Raw genomic sequence first — 26519 nt, forward strand, 5'->3', positions numbered from 1 at the left:
AAATGAGGATCAAAAATAACTTAACACTGGGCTTTCACATTCCCTACACAAGCATTGGGTTTTGCCTGCTTGGTGTGTAAAAATCTCTCTAGTGATAGAGAGCGTTATTTAAGATGTTCAGCTCTGCAGTCAGATCCCAAAATTTATCCTCACATGAGAAACCTGGGGCAGGGGGAACAAATCAACACTTTCAACCTTCTATTTTGGGGGACCAGCAGACAGAGTACAGCCTGCAGCTCTCCTGTTACACCCTCTTTTGTACTGTGTGGAGAAGAGAGGGAACGTAATACTAGAAGAGATGAATGGTATCTATGAACTTCTTTATCCAGGCTACAGTACTGACCTGTATCTGCTTCATAAAGGTGAAAAAACAYGGATAACTGCGTGGGTTGAGCAGGAACATCTTCCTGCTGCCAGCTGGCAAACAGCTTGGGGATTACAGCATGAGGATTAATAGCCTTTGTCATTTGTAACTGCAGATGCTAACCTTACTCACATGACAGACTGATCTTCTTTGGATTCTGTGCCTGTTTGCTGTTCCAGAAAGATGACCTTGGGCTGCTGTGAGAGACAAAATATTTACACATTCATTTCTTCAGGCCTACAGCGCAGGCTGCAGGAAGACGCGAGTTCACTCTGTGTTGAAGAAAAAAAAAAATTTTTTTAAAAAGGCAGTATGACTTCAGCGGACCCGGAGCTAGGAAATCATGCTGAGAAGCTGGGTTGCAGCTCTGGCCTGATGCCACTGAAACCAGCTGTGCTTCTTTCTGGGGCACGGACAGAGTAAACTAGCAACTCTACAGCAGCACAAATGCACCGAAAGCCTGCCCGGCCATCGCTCATTGCTTTCATTTCTTGGACAATACCTTCTTAAACCTGCAGTAAATTCCAAGCAAACACCCAAATCAGCCCTATTGAATTACCCTGTATGTCCTTCCAAGCTTTAAGATCTCTCAGCTTCTGACTGCTTTTATCACTGAAGATCAGCCTGAAGACAGCATCACTGTCCGGGACACGAGGAAGTACTTGCTGGGTAGTGCATGCTGAAAGGGAAAACCTGCCTTGTTCAAAGCATGAGCTCTTCTACAAACCCCAAATTCCTTACCCCCTCCCCAAACCATAGTTATAAACATTACACTTAGCAATTTGGAGAGGGAATGCTTCTGCATATTAATTCCTGTTAATTCCTTTAGCCTCTACAGTCCTTTCATAGAACATGGGGCTTATGAAAAGGGAGCAAATATARAGCAGGATGTTTCTTCTGCCGTAACTCTACTCACACCGAGCTGAACGGGTATCACTATTTTGTAAGCAACCAAGTCTCGCAGCCCACCGACGACGTTCAAACTCTACAACAGACTAGAGAGCACAAGGGCAAGGTCTTGAAAATGAGTATCAGACCTTTAGAATGACTCCACGAGGAGCCRGCTACCCTTGAGCACTGGGATAATGCAATGCAGAAGGCCTTTGCTTAGCCTTTCTGTCCATTTTTTTTGTGCGAAGGGCAGGAGGTAGCTGAGAGGCAGAGGGATGAAGCACAGCGATCATACAGATTAAAGACGATGATAAATAYGGGAGTGGAAAGAAAACTCTGTAGGCACGCGAGCTCCAAGGTCATCACCAGCTTTAAATGAAGGAGAAAATGAACCGCCACCAGARGAAACGCCTGCTCCTCTGCCAAGCTGACACCTTCGGCTTTACACTGGAAAAGCGATCAATAGCAGCTGGCAGCACTCAGTCCTTCGAGTTCAAGAACATCTGAAAACATTCCCGACTGAAGATCAGTCGATTATGTAAAGCACCGTGTTACTTCTCAGGATCTGCTGCTGCTGAAAGTACCTGCAACCACTGTGTGCCCACTCCTGGCACCGCCCAGCACACCAGCCGCCAGGGAATCGCGGACAACCCCGAACAGCAGGGGGGAAGCAGGCCACAGCAGGGTCCACGCAATTAAAGATGCTAGTAGAAAGGAAACGCAAACAAGTCGGATCATGTATCAGGCAGCCCAGAGGAAGCCGTTTCAAAGGGACGGTTCAGTTAGCTATAGCTGTAGCTCAGTGGGCTAAGAGTTGTTTCTGCAGGCATCATTTGAAAGTCAGCGTCATTACAGAGAAAATAATTGTCATGAGATCATTGTGTTCTGTTGACAATACACATTAAAAACAAGAAAACAGCAGAGTACTTAGGAGGTCAGGGGTGTGCAGACTGGAGGAGAGAGACCAAGGAAGGAACAGACTGCAACTAGCTCAAAGATGCTGTTCAAGACAGGGAGATGTTTCCAGAGCACTTGCCCACAGTATTCTGGCTGAGAAGACAGTGCCAGTGCAATCAGTTTCTTCCTGCACAATGGTTTTGTGGGTTTGTTTTTCTTTTTCCCCTTGAGAGAAGAAAAATCAAACAAGCCAGAAGGGGATCCCAGATAAGGGTGCGAAAGGGGGATGAACCATCTTTGAAAACACAAGTGCATTAAGAAATCTGCACTTGCATGTGGCCGAGCACTCCCAGCCTTTGCCTTCCGGCTCGCAGAGCATCCCACACTTCTGCCCACGGCTCTTCCCCCACCTGGAGCACTGCAAAAGCGAGGATCGGGCRTTGGTGTCCCTGTGGATGGAGGCCAGCACAGCGCAAGGACCCGCGCCTACTGACTGCTCAAGAGCTAAATGCAAGGTTGGAGTGACGATTCCCAAGGAATATTTCTGAAAATTCAGTCTTCTCAGCTTCTCTAAAGGAAACGACGGGTTAAAGCAGTGACTGAAAGGGCAGTGGTATTTACATAATAAAGACCATGAGCTAAAGCCCAGCCTGAATCAATATTAGCAATGACTAATTCAATCCATCAGTGGGAAGAATTATGGGAACTCTGGAATATAGGAGAGCTGCTGGAAAACCGTCTTCGTTTCACAAATAGTCCAAACTGTGAAGAAAAATAAATCACAAAAGCAACAAAAATCCCAAAATACAGCCAGCAGACACAAGTACCCCACTACTGTGTTCATGCCAGCACTCCTAAATTCCTCCGTGCTTCAGCAGGAACTTAATGAACCTCACAAACACATTGCTCAGGGCTCGGATGAGCTAACAGGTTTAACAGCAGCTCTGAAAGACCAACGCTCCCCTTGCCTCATCCCTTTTCTCTCCAAATTTCTCTCATAAAACATCAGGCCAAAATGTTGTTGCAGTGATGCAGTAACCCTGCTTCCATCTGGGAGCAAAGTTATAACGTGCTCGGATACTTAGTTTAAGTGAGCTATTTTCTCTTGCTTTCCTTTGACTCCCTATATTCTACACTGAAAATATATTTTAAAATTCAATTCCCTTTGTGTGRTATCTTCAGAACAGATCTCGATATAAAAATAGTATGAAAATTAAAAACCAGTTTGCATCATTGCTTTTTAAAATGATCTTTTCCATTTTTTTTAACCATACTATTATAAATTTGGGTTATTTCCAGCTCATTTCGGAAACACCTTATCAACTTGTACTTCTTCAGTTAATCATTATACTAAGCAAAAGCAACACTTTGCAGATGCAAGAAGTTAGGAAAAGAATTTCAATTAGTTTATTACACATAGATATCTCATATAATAAAAATTACTTAGAAACACTTGTACATACATTTTGTGAGCTGGAAGGAAAAAGGATGCAGAGATTGAAAAACACAACTGAAATCAGGCAATGAACCTTTTGAATGTAGCAGTTTCCTGCATTTTTTTTTTCTCCTAGAAGAAAAGTACACGATAAAGAAACGCGTAATCAGACCTATTCTGCTAYTCATGCCCCAAGTGCTCATTTTCTCTCCTGTTGGTAATTCAGTACCTTTGACCATGTAGTCAAAAATGTAGTTGTTTACACAGTTATATTTGGGTTAGATCCTGCTTTGTGAAGCAAAGCTCCAATAGTGCAAAGCAGATATTTWGCCAGCTTACCCAGGCAGCGGAGGACAACCCTCCTGCATAGGATCCCAGCAGTCTCACTGCAACAAAAAATGCTGGATTCACACAGGTAAGCGAAAAGAACAGCACTGTAGCAGGGAATGAGGCTGTTGCGGTAGAGTGGGAAAGAAGAATTGGTGCCTGGTATCAGTAAACAACAAAAATAAACCAAAAAATAGTCCCGTACAAACAGAGTTTTTCAGCAAGATATTTCTTGTGCTTTGCTGTCTTCAGTATGAATGAAGAAATGCCAGTTCACTCCTAGAGAACCTGGGGAATGGGAAACTGGGCAGCTAAGAGTATTTGAAGATCTTGGCACATTACTGCCTACACCCTAGTGCATTACTGCACTAGAAGATTCATGTCCTCTGCTGTGTCACGTGCAGCTTCACAACAGCTAACAACTGCTAAACGTTCAATAGTCAAGCAGCAGATGACTTCTCCATCTATCTCTTGATGCCACGACTTCAACTAGCACAGACAGGAAAAAAAGATTAAAATGGAAAAAGGCATCATAGTCTCAAAAGTAACTATATAAGCGTCATCACCTCATCCAGCAAGCCTGCTCCTTGCATCTTGTCCAGGTAAAGGCAGGGGGTGYACTGTTCTTCTCTCATGTTAGACCAACAGAGCCAGCCCCTCTTAGGAGATGGACCCCTGCATCCTACTCCTTGTCCGTAGTARAGCTTGCCCCAAAGACACGGCAACACAGACTGGCACTCTTTACTGCTCAGTGCCAAAAATGCTCCCTTTTCAGATCCTCAGAAGATTTTACAGGATAGGATGTTCAAAGAAAAGCCCTCAGCAAATTGAGCTGTGCTTAACTGAATCACAGAGAAACAATACTTAAAACCTCTCTGTGTCATACTCGCAGAAACGCTTATCTGAATAAAATTAACTTTTACTAAACAAGATAATGCATGGTCAGAAAAACAATGCAGAAAAGAGTGATTTAGGCACAAAGGTGGATGTGCAGCTTTTTCTTTCTTTCTTTTCTTTCTTTTTTTTTTTTTTGGTATTCATAATAACAGAAACCACCAACTTCAAGTAAGCAACTAAACACGCATTGTATAATCGCAATACAAAACTGATGCTAGCTATCTCTCATGCAAACCTATGGCAATGCAAGCTAACAAGGGCACAGGATACCTAACTAAAAATATTGGTTGTGTTTAGATCTAATGAATAATATCAATTGCTAGTAGAGGAGAACAGTAGTAATGCCTAGGCACTTAAAAGTTGACAGAGAATTCTGTAGTGCTTTCCCATGCTGCCTCAAAAATACATCACCCAGCTTGCAGTGGTATCAAATGTTTATCTCTTGGACTTAGAAACACAATAGTAAAGGAGAGAAGGTGTGATCTACATGCTGGCTAGACTAGTGAGCTATCTGCGTGCTAAGAATATTTGCAAACACCATTAATATGAATATGAGAAGGGAGGGAAGAGGAGAATTTATTCCAGAACAGTATCAGTCTATGATGATTGAGCCTAGGACAAAATGAGTGAGACATGACCAGAGAGAGSATTTTGTATATTTTTCCATTGCTTTTCCCAATGGTTAATAATTTGGATGTGGAAAATGCAGGACAACCTGGAAAGACAAGAACTAAATATGCCTTCCAGGTCTTGCTACCTATCATGACCATGACTGTTGAGGTTGACAAGCCAGGTTAAAGTGTACATGACCTGTCGGAGCTCAGCGGTTGCCACAGGGTAACTGCTTCCAGCAGGCTGAGGAGAGAAGAGCAGCCCACAGGCCCAGGACCTATGGAGTACCCTGCTAACCATTAGGATTCCAGAAGCGTATGCCACCTGCAGACCTGCATCCCCTTCGTTTCCTTCATTTCTTGCCAATGATTTTGTTCTTCTTCTCCGCTGCTGTTCTGACCCATAGAAATCCAGCCAATCATCTCTTTGCGYTTTATGCTGCGTCTGTTGTATATGGAAATCATGAGCGTGACATCAGAGAGCTGGAAGAGGGCAACCTGGAAAATGAAAGTTTCCTTGTAGACAGGGTTGGGCTGTCCTCGACGGATGGAGGTCTTGCAACGAGACATCTCCTGGCCCACTGAGTTGAGCAGACAGAGCTTTCCATAGGTGTCTAGGACAAAAGAAGGACAAAATAGAGGAAGTAAAATTTCTGGCATGGGTGACAGACTAAATGAGAGCACCAAGCAGCCAAAAAAACACRTAGAAAACTCCAAGCAGAACAGCTTTGTCCGCATAAGCACTAAATGATGAGAACAGGACTGGACTGCTCTCCTTGGTGAAATCCATGGGATGAAGAGCAGCAGGTGAAACACCTCTTGGATTTCCTCATATTTAGCTAGGGAGAAGGAAGGAAGGAAACTGAGATGTGTAGTTTGCCCCTACTCTGCTGTAAAAATAGCAGGAAATCTGGTTCCCAACCCCCCCCAAATCTGTCAAAGACTAGTTGAAACTATGAGCATCTCTGTCAATTCTACACATCAAAGAGCATATCTGCACCATCTCCTCTTCTTCCTCACAACATAGCTTCACAGGAGCTGTCTTACTGGACTTCCCTTGMCTGCATTTACCTCTCATCACTTTCCTTTGGAAGGAAGTCTTTATGGCCTACTATTTGGAACAGTAATCCAGAAGAAGCCTACATATATAGTGAAATGATCTGCTCTCACACTAAGGTTTCAGGGCCTATTCCAAACTCTCCTCTTACTTTTTTGTTGGACGCAAGGTTAATTATATTCACAATTCAAGCCAACRTAAGGAGTAGCAATGATTAGGTGATACAAGAAAGGGATGGTCCACTTCAAACTTCCAGTAAATCCAACCTTCAAACTCTTGCTGCCTCCTGTATTAACAACCTACATTCACCTCTAGTAGAGCATTTGCAGGCAAAGCCTCATGGTATCACTGCACCACAGATTCAGCTCAGTGCAAGTTTTCAGCCTTGCTCTGCATGCGATGGTAGCAGATGACTTGGTTCCAAAAGTCCCATTCTTACCCTTCGTAAATCCGCACCCGAGTTTGTGAAAGTGATTACTATTTCAGAGCGTGCTGAAGATAGGAAATAAATAACAAGCCACTGTCTCTTGTCTACAGCATGTCTATCCTTTTCTGTTCCCGATTGATGTGCTATTTTACGCACTTATCTGCTGAGCAACACAAGGTGTGAAATTACACTTCAGGTGTGAAAACACTTCTGTGTCTCAAACGCAGGGCTCTCCACTCTTCAAACTGTTCCACTGAAAAAGCTGTCAGGAGACTGACAATTCGAGGAGCAAATTGTGAGTCTGCACAGCTGTACAGCTATCGAGTTACTGCAGGGAAAGTTAAGTCCAATCATTAGCTAGTGGTGCCAATTTGGCACCCAACATAATATTGGAGATGAAATAAATCTCGCCAACAAAGACCTACTCGTTAGACGGAAAAGCAGAGCAATTTCAGGATTCACTCTGACATGAAATAGCTTCTGATTATAGCCGGGAAGGAAAGAACCACTTCAAAACCAGACAAAGCAGAGTTCTAGGTACGTTACCAAGAGGTGGACCTAGCTCCCACAGTAATATTCAATTTTTGTGACACTGAGGGATTGAATTCTAGTAGAACTTCAGATCTATCAAAAATGAAAAACACAACAGAGGACTCTCCCCGCTCAACTGAATGTGAAGCCAAGCAAGATAACTAACAGATGCAATTTCCCACAATACTTGTACAGATGATACTTTGCACTGACAAACGATAACATACACTTGAAGTATCCCTCATGTGGCGGTTTTGGTCAGAGGCTTCTAGGAACTCCCTGGAATTAAATTAAGTGAGGAATGGGAAGTTTATGGATTTTTAATGTAGTCAGCCTTTTTTGTGAGGAGGGGACTTCAAATAACTGAAAATTTTCAGCTAGTTTGATTTTGAAACACAAATAATCAGCTAAATTAGGACAGTTTCCCATTTAAATTTCACAGCCTATTTCTTTCAAATTGAAATCTCACATTTGCTACACAATTTGAATACGTTTTCCAAACCATTTGCAGGCAGAAAGCTGAAATGGTTTGTTTCTGCTGGCATGCAAGAGAGGCGAGTTCTGGGACATGGGAATTCATGGAGAGGAGACTCTATTTGTTCCTGGCCCAATACCTCAGCTATTCTCTAGATATGTCTTTGGTCTCTTTTCATTTTCCCCGCTACTCTCTGAGAACTGCTTTGCCAAGGGTGAAGCTTGAATGGATATTTGGTTGGGATTAGAGAGAGGAAATGGGGCTGGGAAGAGTTAATAAGGGCAGAGCTGGGCACAGAACAGCAGTGATAAGGCTCTGCCCTGGGCAGGAAAGGGCAGAGGGAAGCCACAGGTACCAGGAGCCCCTGAACCCCTCTCTGCAGCTCCCAAGAGGGTGTCCCAAGCTTTGCTGGGGCAGTGGACGGGCAGAGTGAAGAACTGGCAGGCAGCCTGGAGCTGCTAGCATACGCTCTCACTGCCATCCCATCTGAGCACAGGAATTGGCAACTTGACTAACAGCAGATGAAGTGCTTCTTTAGCTCATCTTCTCATCCCACTTGAGGGAACCATCACCCACGCATGCCTCTATCTGTTTTTCTGAGAAGATGTGGAAAGCACTGAAGTCTAAACTCTCCTATCAGTAAACCCTACCATCATCCATCCCTCCTACTGCTGCCAGCATTGAAAGCTCCGGTGGGATTCATCACACCTAACCGTAGGTGCATACCTTTTAGCAATCTCCCTATAGAGTGAACCAAAACATAGCCAATACCACCAATGAAGTTATGTGGCATAATTCAGCAGTGATCTATTAAATCAGGCTAGCATTTCAGATAATTTGGGTTTTAACAYTAAATCAAGTACCACAGCTCAAACCTTACAGGATATTGTTTCAGGATGGCCCCATCAGTTTTCCAGGTGATGAACAGGTTGGTTTCTTGCAGTCATAAAGTCTAGAATGTCACATCCTGGCTGAGGCTTCAACTTTAGCAAGTGAGGAGTAACATAGCTAGCTTTGAAGAAATCCAAGGATTTCTTCATCTCTGATTTCATCAGAGATGATGATTTAAATCAATAGAGATCAAAATCAGAAAAGATGTTTTTTTCTTTAATATACACCARAATCTGTTAAGTAATTCTGTGTCAAGGCCCAGTTTGCTGTTTGCAAAGCACCAAGGACAGCAGGGGTTCTACAACTATCATCTGAACAAGGTGAGTACATGTATGCTGGAAGGAGACTAAGCTCAGTGCACAGCCAGTACAAGGAGACTTGGTCATCCCCGTGTAAACACAGACACAAAACTGGCGCAGGTTACAACAGAATCAGGCTGCTATTCTTCTGAAATACGTTCCAYTGGGTGTATTTTACCAGCCAAAAGAATCAAGCTTGCCTGAACAGAAATAAAAGAGTAGGTGTGGGTAATATATTTAGCGTTTGAAATTTACTTTGCAGAGCTGGTGCATATGAGGCAGAGCTGTTATTCTGCTTCACTAACTGCATTTTAAGATTGTGGCTTGCCCATTGTGCTCCTGCAGCATCTTCCTTGGTGTCTCATTGGAAAATGCTTCCTAGCTCACCTTGTGGTCCACTTTCGTCCTCTGAGACAGAATATTCTCCCCTTTGGTTGGCTTTGTCAAACAAAGCCATCCCTRGATTCATGGTAAGATTAGTGAAACTACAGCAGGGGTGAACTTGCCTATTTGCCGAGGAATGTACGTGTGAGAGCATCTACTCATTACGAAGGCAAACATTTTCCATCTAATTACATGCTCAGATTCAGTAATGGCCTCATTACTGCGACATCTCCGCACTTTACACTCTTCAGGGTATTTACTTTCATGCCACCTCTGTCAAGTACAAAAGAAGTGAGACTAAGGCTTATGTTCTTTAAATTGCGTAAGTGCTCACCCTCCAGTTAGGCACCTATCTTGCTGACACAAAAAAGAGTCAGACCTCTAGATAACTGGGAGTGTCTGAGGCTACGAAACTTCCCCACGGTTACACAAAAGTTTGTAAAGCAGCAGGARCAAAGTCTAATTTTGCCAAGACCAACTTTAGCATCACATCCTCTGAGTTCTCCCTTTCCAGATAGACTTTGGAACAGAAGCTCATTTTTGCTTTAAACTCATCCTTCATCTCTGGGACAAGAGGCCAGATGAAAGTTCACATATACATAAAATAGCAACACCTCTGCATTTAGTATCAGAGTGAAAAGTAGTAAATCAAGGAACTTTGCAAGAAGCCAGACATATTTTGGGTTGGCACTGCATAATCTTACTCCAGAGGTTTGGCCAAACATCTTCGCATGTAGACTGCTTTGTCTCCATCAACACTGCCCCAACCATAAAACATCTCTTGAGAGCTCATCTGCAAAGGCAAACAGTTTATCTGCGATTCTTCTAATGACCCATTTCAGTCTTCATCCTCCTAAGGGAACTAACTCATACTGACAACTCAAGGGAATAATCAACTATAATTTACRTGTTCCTGGTTTTGGAACAAGAAGCATGGTATGAGTTCTGCTTTCGTTTGCCCTGAGCTCCACACTTAGCAATAAAACTGACGTGTGAATAAAAACACTGTAATACAAAAGTGTCCAACCTCATACTTGATTTTATATTTAGAACGGAAATAAACAACCAAAGACTGTTGACCTCTTGGTCTCTGGACTGCAGGGTATAATGCAGTGCTGTATGGACTTCCCTGCTCTCACTCTAGGCAAGCCAGTTCATTTCCAAAAGCAGTATAACCATGTCAGCATGTTGCAATCCAGACTAATAAGACCTGCAATAAAATACAGCCTTGGGCCTGCAGCTTAATTTCACCCAGCTGGCAGGCCCACACTCCTAGCCCWCATAATAAATAGCAGCATGGCTTGGCAAACCAGCCTTAGATCTAGACTGTTATTCTACATGGCACAATTCAATGCACGGTAGAAAGATACCTCAGCTACTCTGACCTGAGACCCAGAAGACTCTGTTAATGCATGGCTTTACTTGCCCAGTTAAACCTGCAGTGGGGCAAAAATACTTTGAACTTGGTTAGCTGCAGCCATAGATACGCATCAAGGGAAAAGCGCAAAGCAGAATTAGACTCAACCTTTTGTCTATAACCTCACATCATGAAAATTTGGATTAGGCCAGAGGCAGCTTGTGGCCCACTCTATTTACTATTTTAGAGCTGAGAACTGCCTACCACCTCCCTGTAGAGCCAACATTTTTCCCCCAATCCACTGAGTCTCTTCCACCCAGGTCTTCTCTCCCTTGGCTGGCAGCTCTCGTGGAAGGGAGAAGCTGGGATCTGGCAGTCTTTGCAACGTGTGAGTCACAGGAGAACAGAACAAGAGCGCCTTTAATTTCAAATGCAGCAGAAAGGAGCGCATTGCTCCCTGGAAGCATCGCTTGGACTCAGGGGAATAAACTGCCAGTATACGTGATCGTTTTGTGCCAGGTAACAGCCTGCAGGACTACCCAGGAGGACGGCCTGGGTCTTGCAACCGAGCAAGGCAGCTTCCAGAGAGCCTCTCAGCTCAGTCCTTCAGTGATCCTCCTACCACTACAATGCCTCGTGCCCACTAAGTTTTAAAGTGACAGCCCTCATCTGACTTCACCTGGGACGCGTGTCAGGCTGTGGAGCCAGCTGTCCACAGCATGCTTCCCTCACTGCAGCCTCCAGCCCTGAAGACACGTAGCACTACTTTTAGTCTGCACTTCTGCAGCTGAAACCTAATACAGATACCTCTCCAGATGTACAAAGTGTCTGTCCTCTAATGAGGGCAAACCATTCGCAGCACTTCATACAAAGCATAGTAGGCTTTTTGCTTAGCTGCTGGCCTCAGAGAGGGGTGGGAATGATAACTGAGAGCATATCAAAAAGCATTAACGCACAGCTTCTCAGCAACAGGAACAGAAACACCGCTGCGCACAACGTAAAGGGTGCTCAAGCCTGGCCTTTCTCACCTACAGCAACAGTGCCCGCAGGCACGGCTTTATTACACAGCCTGTCCTCAGGTCTCCTGCAAAGGCTGTTCTTCAGCATCACTGCAGATTTGCATTAAACATTCAGTTCTCACTGAAATTTGGAACTAGCAGAGTTTTACCCTGGGAGCATTTGTTTTGCTTTTGGCTCATCTTGGGGGAGAGATTCTTGTTTACTGCTATGGGAGTCTGGGAGGCATCACCATACACTCTGCTTCAAATGCACTCCTTTGATTCAGAAATATCTCCACTTTACTGCAAAAACACACTTTTCATAGACTTTCAGAAATACAAAACTATTGAAAAWTTTCCTGGAAAATTGCAAGCTATCGCTGGGTGTACAATTAACATGGARCATCCCACACAAAACTCTCACAATTGCTCCCTAAAAGTCCATTGTTCTGTGGCTYGGTTTTCCGAGCCTAATCAATCTCAGGTCTCGCTCACGATGGGAAGAGCTGCAGCGAGTCAGTCCAGCCAGCCCAACRGCAGCCAACACCAGATGCCTTAGTAAGTCTATAGAAACAAGGCATACACTGATTCTCTCCAAAAATACTCTCCTAGTCTCCAGTGATCTGACTCAAGAACTTCCTCAGTCAGAGGCAGTGTCTGTATTTAATAGCCCTCAATGGATTGCTCTTCACGAACTCGCTCAGTGCTGTACTGAACTCAAGCAGACTTCTAGCATCCACGATGTTCTGCAGTGAGGATCTTGACAGCTTAAGCATGTGCTGTGTGAAGAGCTGTCTCCTTCTCTTCCAAACCTGCCGCCTCCTAGTTTCATTTTATGACCTTTTTTKTGTGTGTGTGTCAGGGGAGACTATGAATAACCATTCCTGGTTCACTTTCTCAACGATACTCAGGATTTCATGGACCTCTGTGAAATCCTTCCCCTCCTCTCTTTGTCATAGCATTGTAGGAGGCACAGTCTATTCAGTTGTTGCTTGCATGGAAGCTGTTCCCGTGCCCCTGACTGTCACTCTTTAGTGCATCTTTCTGCCATATTTTTTTGAACGTAGGAAGCCGAAACTGTATATGCTATCTGTTATGCAGGTGCACAGACATTTACAGTGACATAATGGTATTTTTCATTTTCTTCTCTGTCCATTCTTAACAACTTATTTGCTTTTTTCACTATTGCTACTAATCCTTAGGTGGACATTTTCCTGAACGTATCTAGTACAAGCCTCGTATCTCACTCCTGACAGGCTCAGAGTCCACTCGCTTTAAGTTTTAATTCCATCCCCACTTCCACAAAACAACCTTACATTTATCCACACTTCCTCTTCCATTTCATTTCCCAGCTGCTCATTACTGTGACACTCCTTGCAGCTGGCCTCATCTTTGCTATCCTGAACAAAACCTTTTCAACTTATCTTACTGTAAGTTTATTCAGGACATATTCAAGGATGGGGAATAAAAAGATACAGACGGACAAGTAGTCCTGTACAAGCTCATTGTCACACACACATAATTACTCAGCAGTGAGTAACTGCCCCAGCATTTCCACTGCTCTGCCAACCAAGCTCTCCAGATCGAATCTACCCCAGCTCATCCTGGTACTGGTCCCCCTTTTATAACTGACAAGATGAGAGTATGAATTAAAAAGCTTTAGTAGCTCAAGCAAGCTCCTTGTTCAGCGCCAGCTATGCTGGTTAAAAATTAATTTTTTATTCGGCTTCCTGGTCTGCATGGGGGCAATTACAGAAATTAACCTGTGCCTTAGTTCTCCGGGTATAAAACACAGGTAATAGCACTTTCCTTCCCTCACTAACATGTTGACAAGATAAAATTCACTAATGACTCTCAAAACACTGATACCAGAAGAATAAATATCACATAAGTACCCCAATTTTTCTATGTGAGCATCTTCTGTGCTTCTTGGCCTTKCTATCAGTAGCACAGGTAGTTGTTTGTTTTCAGATAAGTCTTTACTTCAAGAATTTTTCCTGTTCCCAACAACAGTTCTGATGGCTTGTTCTCTCCCTCTTGTCTTTTTCAATGTTAATGCTATTGTATTTGTTTAATGGGGTTAATATGCTGCTGGTATAATAATGATCATGTGCGGATGTAATTATTATGTGTGATTAATTCTGCAGCTGCTGAAAAGCTTGGAGGATTTTTCTTAGACGAGGGAATATCTTTACAATAGTCCTTCTCAAATTGCATTACGCACAGACATAACCCCCAAAAGAAATGTGAAAGGGGAAAGAAAGACGACTGTGGATCAGAGGACAGAGAGCTGCACCCAGCAGAGCAGCAGATGAAGGTTAAACACCCTCAGGGCAGAGACCATCTCTCTGTTGTRTGTTTATACACTGACTAGCACAAATGATTCCTGGTCCATAACTACAGTCCCAAGGTACTACTATCATGCAAATAGTACGTAATTGGTTATAAATTTTTAAAGATGTATCTGCCAGTGTTGTAGGCTTCTCTTGTTACCTTCTTTAAAGTAAACATCTTTTAAATGAACACACTGGGGTTTGATCCTCTAAGAAGATACAGTATCACAGAGCAGAATATGAACCCTTATGAAATCAGAACACAGGTTCATGATTTTTACAAGAACTGAAGAGAACTAAGTGCACAGAATGCAAGTCATTAGAACTAAAAAAACTACAGTGTCCTCATTTAACAAAACTGTAGATGCTTTTCTGCATGAAGCTTTTTGGCATATACTGATAATTTACGGTCTGATGCTGGAGCCACGCTTTTGAGTGCTCTTAAGTACTTTGAGTGATAATGGATCTATTTGTGTGATCAAGGATTGCAGTCTCAGGCCTATAATGCAGGATATTCCCCAGACAGCTCCTGGGCACCTGTCTTGGACCAAACTGTCCTTAAATCCCACATACAYGACCTGAAAAGAAAATACTGCCTGAAAGATTCAAGTCTCTGTAAACTGCCCAGTTGTTTCCTAACCCTACTGTTAAACCAGAAAGCACTGACGACTTTGGTATCTCATGGACTCAGTTCAACTCTGCATCCCATTTAAAAGTTAAAGTGTCTGGAAAAAAATGACACACATGCACCATCTCCCCACCTAAAATCCTTTCATCCCCAGAAAAGCAYGCATTTTAGCCTCTGCAGTCTCTATCGCATTAAATCACCAACGTCCAARCCCAGCTCCTGCTTCTGCACACAATGAAACCCCTGTGCGAGGACAGGAGGGAGCCTGCACGCTGCAGGAGACGTCGAGCTCTCCTGCACAGGACACCGTGGGGCAGGGAACGGGGCACGGTGGGAAGAGCAGCACAGGGCTGCAACAGGACCACAGGAAGGTGCCCTGCAGGCTGTGTGCACGTAGGGTGGGAAGGGGACAGACACTGCCCACTGCTCTCCACCAAGCGCCTGCCCAGGGCCACATCACTCAGTAGACAGTCAGATGAGTCCTGGACAAGGCAAAGGGTGAAAAGCAAAAATCCCAGTTTTCTGCCACTTGACTCCTCTCAGTCTTCCCATAAACGACTGCTCTGAGTTGCAGTCTGGGTTGGCGTTTAAGTGTCCTAAAGCACGATTATGCCTGAAATCCCCACGATACTTCTAAAGAAATAAATCATTCCCCTCAGAGCCTCAAACAACAGAACTTGAGGTAGGAAGCACTAGAGAAAACACGAGGGCTATTTTCTCGCCCTCCAGAAAGGGAGATAGCAGTTTTAGTTTTCATCTAGTGACAGACTTACTGAACATCTCATTCAGCCACCAGCACGTTTCAGATAGTAACAGCCGGACCTCACAGCACCCCTCTGCAGTGCTGGCAGGAGTTACCAGCAAAATTGTCCCCCAGCATCTGAGACAAGTGCTCTTTTTTTTTTTCTGCTTCTTTTTAACTTCTTTCAGTTTCTGCTTCACAGGGATTTCTTCTGCTCACTACACTACTGGGAATTTTACAGGTTCATAGGAACAATGTAGAAAGCCAGAAAAATCAAGGTGCCTGAGTAAGAGGAGTAGGTTGTGACAGACCAGGAACTTCCCTGTGATAATTTATGAATTCCTATGTTTCACCTAAGAGCTGGTCTAACACAGACATATTGGTTTGGCAGCACAGAAGCTGATCTGGATACAGAAGGAATAAGASGGAACAACTCAAGATAGCCTTAGCAGCAGAGGAGTGTTATGAAGTAATGTCAGGACTATTAGTTTTGGTGGCTGATACAGACTCTGTCTAGCCTACTGAACTGATTTAACTAGGTTTATCTGAAACTCCACAAACACAGAAAACAGAGAATCCAGGTAGGATTTAAAAGGAAAACTCTCTCAAATGTCTGCTTTTCTCATATATTGTTTCTGCTCTCTTCTCATCCATAAGCACACAAAAYGCTCAGCAGGTTGAAAGATGTTTTCAGCCAAGCTACGGTGCCTCCTGCGTGCCCATCAGCTATAAAAGTTGAATGAGATGTATAATCAAGGCAGCTAAACCTTCCCACGTTGAAAGCTAACCTGTGCACACATGATTGAGCTGCCAAACCCTATCCTCACCACAGCCCCAGGATGGACACGCTTCTCTGTGATTCACTGATGAAGACTTCCAGGGCTGCTCATCTTACTGCAACACAAGCAGCCATGCAACATGCACCCAGAAAGTCTTACGAGACACTCATCAGGAGAACACCAATAAACGACAGTAGTTTGATCGCGATATTGAAGGCATTGTTTGCATCCCGGATGGGACTAAGCAAGAGGCCAACTATTTGAGTTCTCTGCAGTGAAGCCATTTCGTTTCTGGGGTAAGAAGGGCAATGCTACTGATGCTGGACCCAGTCAGTTACCAGAAGAGTTGTGCAGGGCCTGATCTAAGAATGAAAGAGCTGCATAATCTTGACTGTTAGGCAGAAGACAAAACTCCAAGACCACAAGTAGATATGTGAAAACACATCAGAAAAACTTTGGCAAATTATTTAGGATGTATATTCTGCCTATTTTCATTTAATTTCTGAGAATAAAACTGTAGAATGTATCTACTCTGCAGTATATATATACATACTTAAGCTTGCTTGTTAGGGCATGTGGTAAGACCCTAAACTTGGCCTATCTTTACTTTAMATTGACCAGTAAAGTCTCAGCTTGAAACCTTTTAACATTGGGGCTATGCTGAGGGTTGGACTASATAATCTCCAGAGGTCCCTTCCAACCTTACCATTTTATGAATACATCAATGCAAATAAAAACAAGGCTTTAAGTAACCAAATGGAGACCTAAATTGCTATGGCTAATACCAGACTAACTAGGGCTACACAGACTTTGGTCTGCGTAGATTCTTGAGGGACTGGCTGATCACACAGAYTATTTCTGTAATAAGTTTACAGTGATTTGCTTCAATGCAAGTTTTCATACCCACATACTGAAACGTTGCTATATCCAGGCCAAAGAGCACAGCATCTGGCAAAAGCCATTATAWCGCTTTGCAAGCTGCAGATACAAGGTCAAATCTAGAGACTGCAAGGAGCTGTCAAAGGCTGTTACCGCTGACTGCCAGCAACCACATCACAAAAAACAAACACACCAACTGGCAAAAAATGTTATTTCACATTGCCAYGTGTTGCTGATTTCAGCCAGCAGGCAGAAAGACAAGACGACATGAACACAGAGCTGTCATTCCACCCCGAATGAGGCACCCCAGCAACAAAGCACCACGGTTGCGTGACGCCGTCTGTATCATGGTCATTAGCACCATCCACCACCATCCCTCCCAAGTACCCACTGCAACTCAAGCATTAAACATACCTACTGCTAGGTGATTCCGTTTTTGGGTTTTTTTTTTTAATTTTTTAAATTCAGCTTTTGGGGGAAGGAGACTCAGCTACTGGGATCCAGAAGAAGTACTTTCAAATCTCTTTTCTCCCAAAGTTTTTCCTGCGTGGCTGTGGGGAACTCACAACTGTAAGATCCCCAAAGGGCCTAAAACACTACGTCTGTGCTTACTCAGCAGGAGACCAAGTGGGAATAAGCCAAGCAGGGCCCAGGGAAACACTTATGGCACTAGGCACGGCCTGATACAAGCATTTGAAAAGTGTGTCTTTCTTCTTATGACTCTACTGTGAATTTCTCCTGTGCTTTGGGTCTGCACCTATAAAAGGGGAAGTATATCAGCACTTTTCCTCCCCTCATCAGACTTTTTAGAGGTAAATGCAATAAAGGAGGCATTCAGGTATCACTGTCCTGTTAGGTGTCCTTGCATGATTTCCTCCCTCTGCACTGTAAGATTTACCAATACACATCTGAAATAATGCTTTTAGTTTTCAACTAGATACTCTGCAAGGAAACCCAACTCAGAAATCTCATAATTAGATATCTCGAGGAAGAAAATGAAAAACAAATTTTGACTCAATGGCGATATTTAATAGCAGCAAAAGTACTTACCAGGTGGCCTATTAATTGCAAGGTTTCGGAAATGGCTGCCTTTGATCATCTCCACCGACAGCCGCCCTGTAGTGGCGTTGTACGATAATCCCACGAGCAGCTCTGGCACCCCTCCATGCGACAGGGACTGTGTTGAAGAAGCGCTATCGCTGTGAGAGATTGCTGACAGACTAAGCTGAGAGTCTCCACTCTGTAGGGAAAGAGCACTGAAAGTCTCATCAGGACACTCACTACCAGCCTCCCTTTAATTTATATCTTGTAGCTTGGCTTAGTAAAGCTCTCCCTTCAGAGATGACAATGACTAAGAATCATCATCATGAATTACAAGAGGACACAAAAAGAATCAGAGCATCGCTTTACAAGAACACATCTCTGAACTCTYTCTTTAAAGATGAGGAACTCCGATGCGTTATTACTAATGTAAATCAAAGCCCCCAAGACAAGCATACATCCTAGTACATTAAATGCAGGGAAAATCTGCTTGAAAATGTTTTTTGGATGGAATGCATTTAACACATTTTTTTTTCTTGCTCACACATTGTGAGTTTGGGCTTTTTTTTTTTTTTTTTTTTTAATTTTCTTTCTTTGCTACCATAATGTTCTCTTCACCCCCTACTCACTCAGAGTACGATGTTTTATTCATTTCACATGCAAAACCTAACACTGAGCTTCTTATAGACAATGAATAATCTCAGAACTTGTCTATACAAATTGATTGGCATAGCCAGAGCTGGATGCAACTGCAATGTGGATGGAAGGCTATGAGGCAGCACAGCCAGTTCTTCATCACATGACCCACCTCTCCAATCTTCCACAAAAAGGAACATCACTGAAATATCTCTGGTAAGATGGAAACTGAGCCCTGAARACACTCAACTGCATGAAGCAGAGATCCACAAGCTGGTACCACACAAGGCAGCTCTTGACCTGGAAGTAGTACAGCTCCACCAACATAATGGTGCACAGRAACTACTATCCTTGTTGAAATGTTGCGCTCTAATTGATGGTTCTGGGACCCAAGCTACTAATTTTGCCTGCCACAGCCTTTGACAAGCTGTGGAGATTTACAAGCTTACTAGCTCAGCCACCATTAGCAAGGCACAGCTTTGTGTAGGGTAAACACGACCTGTGCTTCCTCTTACTTCAGCTAACTTTTGTGATAGTAGGTGAGATRCATCAGCTGCAGCCTAACAACCCCAAATGAAACATTATCAGACAAAGCTGGTCCTTGTTCACCAAACATACAACTTAAAGGACTCTTAAGTTTCTTTCATCAGACTTACACTCAGATTACTCCTTGGCTCCAAGACCAAGGTCACCTTCACTTCCCCTTCCTGTTTGACCTTGCTCAGGTAGAACAACTGCTCTCCCATCATCTTCTCACCAATCATCTTGTGCACTGCATAGAGGCGAAARCGGATGGCATGGCTGCTTAACTCCTCTGGCTCCAGCTTACTAAACGTAATTTTGTCCTTGAACACGGGGATGGGTCCTCTCTGAACGCTTGTCTTTCCCCTCTGTTTCTTGCTGGGCATCAGGACTGTGTGCACTTGCCAAGTGTTCACACCACTGCGGTCTTTGTCTGGGATATCCCTGGCCTCCAGGATAGTAACTACCAGCTTTTGACTTGAGACCTTATAATCAAAGATGACATCTAAATCACCACATTTACAGATGGGCTCATGAGCACTGCGATGAACCGGTATGCTGTTCATTTCATCATGTTCCTGTGAAGAGAAGGAAGAAATAAAAACTCCACTGGAGTTCAGCTGTCCTTTGTGAACCCAACTCTATTAAAAAAAAAAAATGTTGTTCTCACTTGTGCTTGCAAGTGTAGCTAGCTGCTCTGCAAAACACGGATTCCACCGTTTCTCAAGAGGCTAATGCTAGTTAATTGCCTGATTTTGTGTAATGTTTCCCATACAATCTAGTAAGCAACAGCACTTGTTGAAATGTTTCTAACAAAAAGTTTCACCAACATTTAAATGTTTTGCAGGAGATTGTTAATTTAGCAAATATTCTACAGATGGAAAAACTGAAACAAAGTTATCTTATTTTTTTACTTTATTAACGTCAATTTTTAATATCAGTTTTGACAGATAAATGAAAATTTTTCATCTTGTTAAAAAAACTGACTTAAGCTATTACTTTGAATATATATTGGATTTTTTTCAAAACTGAATTATTTACATCATTGAAATGAAACAATTTAGTCAAAGCTGGTAACTCTTTGGCGGCCTTGTTTTGTAGGGCACTGAGAAATTTTATCGCTATATTCAGTTTGATGAGGGGCAGAAATCACAATGTCAGAACTTCTTGCAGAATGGAAATTCCATTTCTAAATATTACCCTACAATTCAATATTTTTCCCACAGTTAAAGCAATGACAATAGAGAAAAACAATCTGATCAAATACATATTGATTCCTTTAAGTCTCCCAAGAGAAGCATCTGTTCCTTCTGTTTAGTTTGGATACTAATACATTCAGACTTAAAAATTCAAAATATATAATCAAAACATATGTAAACCTATTCATACGCAATCTTTTACCTATTTTTTAAACAAAAATCTTGATAAAACAAGATAAAAACCATGGATGCTCACCTTACCTTTTGATGAGTGGGCGTGTGCATTTCTGTTCAAAAGTGTTCTTTATCTCAGAGCAAGAATGCACTTCATGTGATAAAGGGGTTGCTATAGTGATCAATGATTTGTATTTAAACATGAGTATACACTGTACTAAGGAAAGATTTTCAGTTAATAGCCAGAAGGTGAATTAAGGCCTGTCACTAGCAGTCTGAGTCACCCTCCTCCTCAAACATTTATCTTTTTTGCATTTCAAGTAACACATCTTTTCAACATAGGAATCTTATTTTTTAGAGCATAGATGATGGTCCATAATAAGGATTCTGATACAGTTCCCCTCAGAAATATCTAAGGTGGTCTACGTCTCAAACAAGATGTTGGACAAGCCTTAAAATCTTTATCTACCTCCCACTGATCTATTTTTCAATTGTTCGTACTCATCTACCATTAAGTGCAAAGCTCCAGCTTTTCACAGCTACATGAGTATTTATGGGATTTGTGCACGTGCATACAAAAGTCAGTGTGTGCATGTTACTCAGAACTTCTGTCGTACGTCTTGCAGAAGTAATGTCAAAGATGGAAGAATCATCTCTGTTGGACAGCACACAAAATGACTTGGTTGCCCGTTTAAAAAAAAAAAAAAAAAAAAAAAAGTCTTTCTGTATGAACACCAGACTTCGAAGACCAAAACGCAAGGCAGGCCAGGCTGCCTAGAGAGAGTGTGAAGTTATGCAAACGTAAGTGATGCTATGTAGCTGTCAAGTTATTTTTGTCTGGTTGCTGAAATAATATTTAAGAAGGAAATGTAATGGGATTACACTCGCTTCATGTTTCCCTCCRCATGTTTATCCCTCCCCACTTTCATCTGCGCATCTGTTATGGAAGAGATGGAATGAAGGTACATTGGAGAATCGCTACTGAAGGGTAGAGAAAACTGCTCATAGCAAAGCTTTGCTTTCATCTACGTGCCTGAGCTGGAGAATGAGAACTGCTGTGCATCACCATAAACCCACAGGCACAAAGGGCTGAGAGGCACTTTTGTGTCCCAACAGAGCTGAGTGTCTCCTCTTCTAGCAGAGTGCAGAGCAGACTGAAGGCCAAGTCTTTGACGTGATAGCTAGAAAGTATCTGGATTTCAGGAAACCTTAAGTTGTACTACTAYAGCTATAGACATCACTGCAGAGAAAAACGCACATACTGGAAAAGGGGAGCAAAAAAGAAATGCTAAACTCCATGGCAGTGACCTTTTCTTGGGCAAAGTCACCTTTACCATGGGTTGGCCCCTTCAGAGAGAAGGGCGCTACCTGGGATTCACTGCTGTGCAGGCTTCCAGCACACGCTTACAGATGCTCAATCTTCTCCCTACTGAAATCGTCACCAGAATTCTCATCATCTTCCTCGGCTCAGCTGGGGCTGCAAATGCTTTGTGAATGTACTGACTATACAAACAAACGCGTATCCAAGGGAAGTGTGGGATTTAGATACTTCCATTTGATTTTATTTCCTTCCCTCTTCCCAGCAGTGTTGTTGTAACATCCAGCCAAGTATACTGATTGATACTGTACATCTAACCCAGTCATTCAGGACAGAGCCAATATGCATTTCACAAGGTAAAATGAGTCCATTTCTGCCACAGAAACCTGAGAGAGCAGCTAATTATGGACTAGGCTTGAAATGGAACTTGCAGTTCCAATGCACRGGCATAAAATTACCATTTTTGTCTCTAAAGTGAGGTCCTTTGAATGGAGCATAATAGCACATGGACATTTCTGGCACGTCAGAACATTTAGTTCCCACAATAAAAAGTCTTTCATTAATCCACACAATACCTTTGGATGAGAAGCTACTTGTAGTAGATAAACTGGGACTTGGCCATATCCGCCCCCTTACGCAATAACCATTGTTCGTGTTTTTAAAATGCACACACCAGGAACAAAACGAGAGACGTATTCCAAAGATGTACAACGGGAGGACACTTGAGATTCTGCAGCAGACACGTACCATGTCAAAGTCCATCGAATGCAGAGAAGGACAAAGGAGCCTCAGGTAGGTCAACAAGTAGCGTGTCAGAGGCACACAGCAAGAGGTGAGGGAGGCTGGACTAGATGATCTCCAGAGGTCCCTTCCAACCTTACTGATTCTATGATTCTATGACTGCCACTGCAYAGCATTTCAACGTGTCGTGGAGCATCTTTTGGGATTGCTTTGTACAGCAAGCCAAAATGGTGTTCAAAATGCCCCTTAGAGCTGGGCCCACACGTGCTAAGGAGCTGCTTTCCACCTCTTTACTTGGCTCAGGGCAACGTGCTCCAAGGAAGGAGCATCTCCATCAAAAGCCTTGCTGCTCAGAGTATGGAGGTATTCATTTCTACAGAAAACAAGCGGTCTCTTGTGACTCAGGAAGATGTGACCTTTGTGCTGTTCTTTTAATATATCTGATGCAGGCTGATATTTTTTTCAGAAATTAAGTCTTGTGGTAAAATAATAATGAAATTTAACATATCACACAGAAAGAATATGACGGAAAAGGGGGATGCTAAGTCATCAGACGCTTACAACATCTTAAAATCTGTAATGGTTTCCTGAGGTTTCAAAATAAAAGCACAGAACCAACTAAAAGAGGGCAGAGGTGCTTCAACCTCAGACCATTTCTACCATAAAAAAAATGCCTTGTGTCAAAGGAGACCAGAGTGATGGCCACTTGGCTAAGTCACAGACACYCCCCACCAGTTGCCTCCAGCTTTCTAGATGCTTCCCGTTGTCTGAGCCGTAGAAACTACTGGAAAAAGGCACAGATCTAACCCAGTGATCCCACACCACCACCAGGCACAGYCTGCACATGCAGCCACCGCAGTGCATCCCAGGATGTTCGTCGTTAATTGACAGCGAATGCTGTCAGGCAGCAAACGACTCCAAYTCAGATCAAAGATTGCAGTCAGAAATCAGGCGATAAAACAGTTTCTCTGAAGGAGTATTAGCAATAAGAGGTAAAACACAGGGAAAAGGGGAAACAGAGGTGTGTGCACGTAGCAGTACCATTATCTTGCACYGCACAGATCATTATTTCACTTCTTTTCCCCCCCTAACATTTTGAGTTTCAGTGTCTCCCTCCCTCTTACTCTTCCCCCAATATCCTTCAAGAACAGAGCCACTGAGTGCAATAAAGAACAATTCACCGTACCTCAGCGCTCCAAGCTGACGAGCTGTCAGTAGCATCATTTCCTTCGAATCCTTGGTTGGTAAATGCCGTCTCCGCTTCCAAGCGTGCTTCCGCGGCTTGTCGGCTAACGTTATCAGCAATGCTGGACTCCATCCTAAGCCCTCTATGCTGCTCAGAACCCCTACTTTCAGTTGCTGTTGTTGAATCAACAGATGTTTGGTCATCTTTGYGATACGATAGGTTGTCTTGGTAACTCAGTTGGCTTAGTTTGTCCAGATCTAATAATTTTCAGCAAGAAAATCATTTCAGAGGGACTACAAGGAATTTTTCTTCTCCTCCCTCCCCAAACACATCTTTCTCTCTTTCCTTTCTTCTTTCTACCCTCATCTACAGTGTATGCCTGGTAGAGTTTCTACTCACGAGTACTCCAGCACTGGAACTGGGAAATAACACATCTTGTACAAACCAACATTTGAATGGAGCAGACATGGCTGTTTCTCCACAACCTGAATAGCAAAGCTGCTGCCTTTACTTGAGAGAGTTACTCACCAAACGCAGTTATCAAAGGAGTGTTTGGTGTGTTCAAAGCACCTTACAGCTACTTTGTAGTCCCAAAGCAACCACTTCCATAAAAGCACAGATCAGAGAAATCACAGAAAAGCACAGCATACACGGTCTGATACACAGAGAGCAGCGACTTCCTTTTATCCAGGAGAAGGAGGTGCAAAGGACAGGAATATTCTGCAAACACTTTATGAAGAAAATGAGGGACCTTCTGACAACTAATGAATCTGATGGCAGGTATTGCTTTAGGTACAGAAAAAACTGGATTCTACCTCCAGCACTTTCAAATAAGCAAGGAGCTATTTACAGKGAAATAAAACAAGTTGTGCTTCCAGGCATCTGTTGAAAATAAGGAAGTAAGAGTGATTTCCTTCATTTGGGGTTGAAAAGTTTGCTCTCAAGACACACACAATTACAAAACAACAAATTTTTAAAATTTGGCTTCCAATTCAAAACTAGAAAAAAAGCTGGGTTTATAGAAAACAATTAGTTTTTTTAAGTAAACACGCTGTTTCTGATTCATACCTGCTCAATAAAAATCATGTAAGGGGAAAAAGGGGTTATACCTGGGCACCATTTCACAAAAGTGGGCAGAATTCTCTGCCTCTCTCCCTGGCTGCACTTTCTTTTCAACAATTCAGCAGTTAGGAGAACCACCAGCAGCCTTTCTCCTCCCTCCTCCYGAGAAGGGTCTCACCTCCCAGTAAAATGCCTCAAGCACGAGCACTTAACAGAAAACTCTGAGACACCTCATAGCGTTGTAATTCTGGTGCTCTTCTGAGACATCTGGGAGACGGTCCTTCAAGGAAAGAGGGACCTGAACTCAGATCTCTCCAATTCTAGGCGAGGGCTCTTCTCAGTTCTAAAATGCAAAACAAACCCACCTCTTCGCCACTTCCACCTCTCACTTGGTAGACCTAGCTCTGAAACTGAGAGCCCTCGTTCTCCCACCTCTGCCCTGAGCTGAAACTCTCGAGTGAGGGTAGAAAGTCATTTGATTTTTGCTGTTGCTCCCTATTGAGCAACTCTACAGAGTCAGAAAACCGAAACAAGTAAACATAAGAATGCAAGCACGAAACAAAATAACAGAATATCCACATATACAAATTTACCGAGACTGAATGGGTACAGGCTCTCCTTAAGGCATTTAATTAGCAAGGCAATGTCTAATACACATTTTAAACAGTGGGTCATCCATCAAAGCACACACCACGCAGCAGGCTTTCAGAATAAAAAGCTACCGTAGTACGAAATTATCCTCACACAATTGTCTTGTGGTTTTGACTCCTGCTGGGATAATATCTAGATCAATAAGAGAGGAATTTTCAAAAACTACATTAAAGCCATAAAAGACTCTTCGTAACGGGAAAACTCCAGAAATATATTAATAGAGCAAGCCATTTCCTTAAGACTTGGACACAAAACAAATGTGTTAGGAAAGCAAATACGATATATAGAGAAAGGAATGGAAAAAATGATTCACCAAAACCATTTAGTGAAACAGTCTGGCTTTTTCTTTAAATTTAAGGTAGTTTGGTAAGTGATAATCATTTACAAAYGCACATATTAGAGGATTATTACAGGTAATGGCTCAACTATACAGAAAAGGACAACTATACCTCTCCAATTACATCCATTCTAATACTACATTCACAAAAAAACAGTCAAAACAGAAGTGCTTCACGTAAGGGAAAAGGTCACAGCAGTAAAAGGACTATAATTTACCTGAGAGAACTTTAAGGCAGAAAATGTCAACTGTCTTATGAATAACTGACGTGAATAAACAGCACAGTCTCAGGCATACGYTGGAACAGCCTTATCTAAATATCTGAACTGTAATTAGCCAAGAGTCCCCACAGAGCAAGAGCAGCCAATTCTAGACTTCAGGACAAGAGAGCACCGCAGACCAAAAGAACATTCACTCAATCCTGCCTCTCAATTTTTTTTTTTTTTTTTT

At 42.8% G+C, this 26519-nt stretch overlaps 1 protein-coding gene across 1 annotated transcript in view; it reads right to left on the reverse strand.

The window, feature by feature from the left end:
* Positions 1-5368: 5368 nt before the first annotated feature.
* SYT16 (synaptotagmin 16) overlaps positions 5369-26519 on the reverse strand; it is a 50159-nt gene continuing 29008 nt past the window's right edge. The window contains exons 4-7 of the mRNA XM_085315039.1: positions 24020-24276; positions 19536-19979; positions 18253-18442; positions 5369-6036 (exon numbers count right to left, since the gene is read on the reverse strand). Of these exons, the coding sequence (XP_085171165.1) occupies positions 5723-6036; positions 18253-18442; positions 19536-19979; positions 24020-24276 (1205 nt within the window). The 3' untranslated portion in view covers positions 5369-5722. The remainder of the gene's footprint in view (positions 6037-18252; positions 18443-19535; positions 19980-24019; positions 24277-26519) is intronic.

The sequence above is a fragment of the Rhea americana genome, unplaced genomic scaffold (assembly GCF_003343005.1).
Source record: "Rhea americana isolate MKP2758 unplaced genomic scaffold, rheAme1 scaffold_42, whole genome shotgun sequence".
NCBI lineage: Eukaryota > Metazoa > Chordata > Aves > Rheiformes > Rheidae > Rhea > Rhea americana.